This window comes from Vigna angularis, chromosome 7 (genome assembly GCF_016808095.1).
Source record: "Vigna angularis cultivar LongXiaoDou No.4 chromosome 7, ASM1680809v1, whole genome shotgun sequence".
Taxonomy (NCBI): Eukaryota; Viridiplantae; Streptophyta; class Magnoliopsida; order Fabales; family Fabaceae; genus Vigna; species Vigna angularis.
This window is the reverse complement of record NC_068976.1, coordinates 1,257,209-1,263,251: the sequence shown is the minus strand read 5'-3', so window position 1 is coordinate 1,263,251 and position 6,043 is coordinate 1,257,209. Positions and strand designations below refer to the sequence as shown.

Here is a 6,043-nt window from a genome sequence, read left to right as displayed (position 1 = left end):
AAAGAGAGACGTTAGATGACAGTCTGTATAGTGTTGGATAATTAACTGGCAGTTACGTAATCGAAGTTTGTGGTTTTATGAATGGTTATTTATGGTGTGGTGTGGGTATCCGAGGAGGCACGCTAGGCTACGAGATGCATATTCAACTCACTCTGTCTCCGTGTGTAGTTGTGTAACGTAACTTTACACGTAGATATAGAGACGTTATTAAGCTGTCTTTTTTTTTTCTCAATTATGTTGTCTCGTGTTTCAATGTTTTTGCGCCAGTGTTTGACAACTATGGGAAAATTTAGACCCCAGCAGTACTACCGAAATTTAAAACACATGTAAGTAGCGTTTCCTTTATCATAGCCCTTCTTGGAGTAACAAATACGAGCACCAAGATTTATAATGGCCTAAATATATTTGGTTAAAAATGTTGAATTTTATATTTGTTCTGAAATTTTAATTCAATAATAAGATTTTAAGTAGCTTTAATTGAGTTTTTTTAATATGTAATAAATAGATTCAAATCATTAACATTGTTTAAATAATTAATGATGATACATAATAAACATGGTGACATACATTGTTTTATGAGGTGGAATTTAATTATTGTTATTTGTAAAGCTTTTGTCAATAGAAAAAAAATAGGGATTTTAAAAAGAAAAGTAATGATTTGAGTTGAAAGGCCAAATACCTACAAATAATGACAAGTTAGGAATTAGATAACAAAGTTCAAGCAACTTCCATTAACCAGAGAGCAAGGTTCAAGCAACTACTATTTAGCAAAAAAACTCGTAAACAAGGTAAAAGAAATGTGAAAAAGGATTATCATAAGGATTTTACATTTGATGAGGATGACAAATGGGCTTTGTAAAGATGAAAATGACATAGTCCTTTTGCTCTTTCTTGCTGGGTTCCTGTTTGAGGAATGACCAACTCATAACTCATTCGTGGTCATGAAAAATTGTTTTAGGTATAAGAGCACAACTTTTGGGTGTATTTATCCTTGAATAAAAGTGTATAATAATCATATTCTATTTCAATTTAAATAGTGTAAATACCCTTTCGATTGTGCTCTTTATGAACAATCCTAAAAGACACCATCATCCCTTAAATCTCCTATTTGGTGAAGGATATGTAATATCTTCATTAATACAATAGTCTCAGTTATATGTTTAGTGTTGGTATAAAATATATTTTTGTTTTTTTGAAAGTTGTATAATGGTTTAATTGATTCGGAGGTCTCTATTTTTGTAGATTCGTGTCAATTAGGTCCCCGTATTTTGAAGTGGCAAAATTGGGTTCCTATTTATGTAAAATTGAATCAATAAAGTCCCTAGCGTTAAATTCTATGGACGGCGTTAAAAGTATTGCCTAGTGGCATGGCAAGGTGGCATTTCATAACCATGTGGTACATAAAGACGTCATTACGTGGACTTAAATGAAAAGGGTGCTTTCACAAGCACGTGGCACATAAACTTTCTTTGGATTTCATTACATCCCTGAATCTGAAGCTCAAAATCCCTAATAGAAAAGGGTGCGAAAAGGGTGCTTTAGTTGTTGGTCCAGTATTATTTGCGATGCGGGTGGGTGTGGTGGTGATCAAGCTTGTAGTTGTTCTTCTTCGAAGAGGATGTCGAAGGAGCACTCTTGTTGTTCGTCGACATGTAGGCGGAAGGAAAACCCTTTTGTTTCTTCACCGATTTGCCACTGTGGATAGAGATCTGTGGTGAGAACTGCCAAAACTATGAAGAATCAAGGCAAGTAATTTTGGGGATGCTCCAAGTATAAGGTATGTTAGATTCAACCTAATTAATTGGTGGTACTGTTTCTGAGAACACGACATTGTCATTGACAGTTGTCTTTACAGAATGGTGTTGAAGACGTTGGTTGGAACTTCTTCAAATGGTGCACTGATGTTGGAAGTGATGAAAGTGGTAGCTACGTGAAGAGCGAAGGAAACAAAGAAACTTTGGTGAACAGTGAAGAAATGGAGAGTACTAGGAAAGTGATAGTTAATTTACAGAAATCAGTGTTCATTGTTCAAAAGTGGATGAAGGTGTTGATATTGTTGGCTTGTCTTATATGTGTCATAGAGATGATTTTAGTTTCAATGTTGATGAGAATGGGATGATTTGTTATAACTTTGTTTTAGGTTTGTTCAATTTTAATAAAATGAAGAGTTGTTTCTTAAGTGAACAAAACTTTAATGTGATATGTTTTAATGGTAATGTTGTATGATGTTGACGAGGACCAAATGAAACTTTAATCTGACAATGAAGGTCAAGCAAAGTCACAAAAGTAAGTCACAAAAGCAAACTTTAATCTAATGTGTGATGAAAGTCTATGAGATGAGAAGAGATGTATTCATAAGAGTAGAATATACAACATCTAATAGTTATCAGTAAACTTCTCTTTTCTCCTTTCCTTGTGAATCAAATATACATATTAAACTTAATGTAATGGTATGTAGCGACTTAAATATACTAGCATGCCAGCTCAAACCAATCAACAGGAGAAACTCAAGATAATTTAACAGGAAAATAACACACACACACACACACAAATATAAACCAGAGCCAAGTACTACAAATATATAGAAAAAGAAATGCAATTGGAACAAAAATTTTCTCACAATCTCCGGAGTTGTAAGCAGTCTCAGTTCAAAGGATGGACCGAAACAACTTCAAATATGAAAAATTTGGCTCAAAGGGTTCCCCATTAACAACTCCAACAATCAAATTATTAACATCACAAACAAGTAAATAAAATTGGTAAAAAAAGGTGCAGTCAAGAAGAGCTTAACACTACAGAAAGATTTGGGAGACCCATGAAAAGTAGAGGGCAAAGGAAGAAAGTCACTGACATAACATTCCATTGCATTCCATAAAGTAAGTCACAAAGGTTACAAAAGTGTTCAAAATTGTAAATAATAAAGTGCTGAAATTGTTCGGAATTGTAAAAATAAAGTGCTGAAATTGTTCACAAAAATATGCTTGATCCTCTTTTACAATTATTCAGTGCAGTCAGATAAACATTAAGTAATCCCCGCCTATGCTTGACCCTCATTTGCTGATGGCATGATTGGTTCATTTGCTGGGTTACTTTGTTGTGTTTGGTCAGTGTTGACAACTGGTTCTTGGATTAATTTATGGCAAGAAGTTCTGTTGTGACCCATTTGCCTACAAATGCCACATCTTTTGTGTAAACCACCCTTCCTCATTCTTGTATCGTCCTTGATCAACTCCCATTCTTGCAACCTCCTTTTCTTCTTTGATCTCCCTCACAATGTTCTCTTTCTTGGAGGAAATACATCATTATATGTTGTAATCTGCCACATGTTGTTACCATTTATTGGATACACAATTGAAGAGTATATTTCTTGATATGTTGCCTTCCTAAACCAGCAAGGTATGAAGTCCTTTGCATCTAAATTCAGAAACTTCATAGCAGCCAACACATGGCAACATGGAATGCTTGTGATAGTCCATTTCCTACATGTAAATTCCTATTTGTCTATATCAACTACAAATTTGTCCCCAACTTGGGACACATGACGAACTTCAAACAACTTCTCTGCTGACCAGCTGCAAAAACAGAAATATTATTCAGAAGCTTGACATTTGAAATCACATGTTAAAAATTAAAAAATTAAGCATACATAGGAATCCAAAACTTAGTTAACTAGGACTCCTTATTAAGTCTAGTCTTGATTTTAGCACAAATGACCCTAGACAATGATTCACTTTTTATTCTGTTTGTTGCCCATCTCTTCATCAAGTAAAGCCGGATCTCCTCCAACATGCTTATGATTGGCTTAGACCTTGTATGCACCATAACACTGTTGAATGCCTCTGACATGTTGTTTACCAATGTATCACATTTAGATGTGGTGGTAAACCTTGATTGTGACTAGTATCTACATTGTAACAAGTTATGATATATTAGTATCAGGTTATGAAATATTAGAAGTATGAATTGCATCAAACACAACATATATTAAAAAAGAAACTTGGGAGGTATTTTTATCAGGTATTTAAAAGCTTCATTGTTGACCTCTTTTATATTTCTCATTTCGTCTTCCCATGTTTGTGGATTGGCTGCTATAGCTGCCTTCCACATCAACCGCTTGAGCTGCTTTCCAAGGAATTTTTTTTCTAAAATTAGCATATAGGTGTCTAACACAAAATCGTTGATCAACTCCAGGAACCACTTCTTGAATAGCTTGCATTAAGCCCTGTTATTTCATATTATCCAGTGTTGTTAGAGGTCTTATTTCAATAACAATGTAAATAAACATATTGAGGAAAAAGGCATATGCATTGTTAGAGGTCTTATTTAAATTACCTTTTGTTGATCTGATATGAATGTACATGATGCACTGGCTCCCCACCGAGGTCTTCAACCAGAAGTTTCATAAACCATTTCCACGCGTCCTTGTTCTCTACTTCCACAATGACATATGCAATAGGTAGCTTTTGGTCGTTTGTGTCTCTTCCCAAAGCAGTTAACAATTCACCACCTTATTTTCCTTTCAAAAATGCACCATCCAGCCCTATAATTGGCCTACAGGACACGAAACTGTCCTTCCAGGCCTTCAGACAAACATAAAACCTCCTGATATATTTCTACCCTCATTTTCTTCAACTTTCACCTTCACTGTGGATCCAGGATTGCGAGTTAGGACCTCATTCGCATAATCATAGATCCTTTTATATTGCTCTTTGAAAGACCCATCAACATGGTCTGAAGCAATGGCTTTTGCCCTATAAGGCATGGATCTAGATACACCTACATTCCACTTTCTATTTATCTTTTCAACAATTTCCACTTCCTTAACTTTGGAATTTTCTCTAACAGTTTTCTCCAACCTCTTACTCAACCATTTTGCATTAAGTAATTTGACTTTGTGCTCTCTACTACAACTGTGGTTGTCAAGAATAGTCCCTAATTGCCACGTATGTATTGCATTCATATAAGCACAATATGCCATCCATGGGAACTTTCCTTTAGCACCCATACATTTTGCCCTAATTCTCTTTTTATCATTTTTAAGATATCTTATATTTCTACCATTTTCTACTGCATAGGTTTTTATGGCATCCAACAAATCTTGCTTCTTAGCAAAATAAGTGCCCAAATCCCACTTGTAATCCGCCATTGATTTAGGCATAGTAAATGTTACAAACTTGCCATAACTCTCTTCTTCATCATCTTCTCCATCACTTTCTACTCCACTAACTAATTGTTCGGATTCCCATTCATCATCGGACAAACCTCTATCATCATCAATATTTATGCCATGATCAACATCACTATTAGACATCTAACTCCATGATGCTCCATCATATTCCACATCAACTTCTATATCACCAAAGCAATTTCCATCTCCTACCTCGTCTTCTATATCATAATCAACCAAGTCTTCCATACAGTCATCATTAACATGAAGATTGCCATCAACATTGGCATCCTCACCACTAGAACTCCAACTACGAACATTAGCACCATCTCCTTCACACTCACCCACATCAAACTCTGTTTCAATTTCACCTTCAACAACACCATCACCCTCACATCTTTCTTCTGAAACATGAACACTTTCTTCACAGTCACCCTCCTCACCTTGATCATGAACTTCACCTCTCTCAACTTCCATGTCATTCACCTCACCTATTATTTCAGTCTGTTGTTCACACTCAACATCACCTTGTTGCTCACACTGACGATCACCTTCCTTTTCACACTCACCATTACCTTGTTGTTCACACTGGCGATCACCTTCCTTTTCACACTCACCATCACCTTGCTGTTCACACTGACCATCATCTTCCTTTTCACACTCACCCTGACCAATACCTACAGTCTCACCACTATCAGGCATCACATTTTCAACTTCTACTTCACCTATATTATGAGGAACATTTTCTAACAAGTGTATGACCTCAAGTTCAGAGACTAGGTGAACAACAAATAGATGAAGCTCACCATTTAGCCTAGCTAAGTTAATCGTGTGCATGGCTCCTCTATCATCACACAAAGGCTTTAACCTATTATC

The 6,043-nt window shown here is 35.7% G+C and overlaps 1 protein-coding gene across 1 annotated transcript; it reads right to left on the bottom strand.

Moving 5' to 3' along the window:
* Positions 1-3,493: 3,493 nt before the first annotated feature.
* Positions 3,494-5,311, bottom strand: LOC108336863 (uncharacterized). Its single transcript, XM_017573310.1, has 3 exons — positions 4,600-5,311; positions 4,333-4,507; positions 3,494-3,572 (listed from the first exon to the last, which is right to left on the bottom strand). The coding sequence occupies exons 1-3, from the start codon at positions 5,309-5,311 to the stop codon at positions 3,494-3,496; spliced, it is 966 nt and encodes a 321-aa protein (XP_017428799.1).
* Between the last annotated feature and the right edge of the window lie 732 nt (positions 5,312-6,043).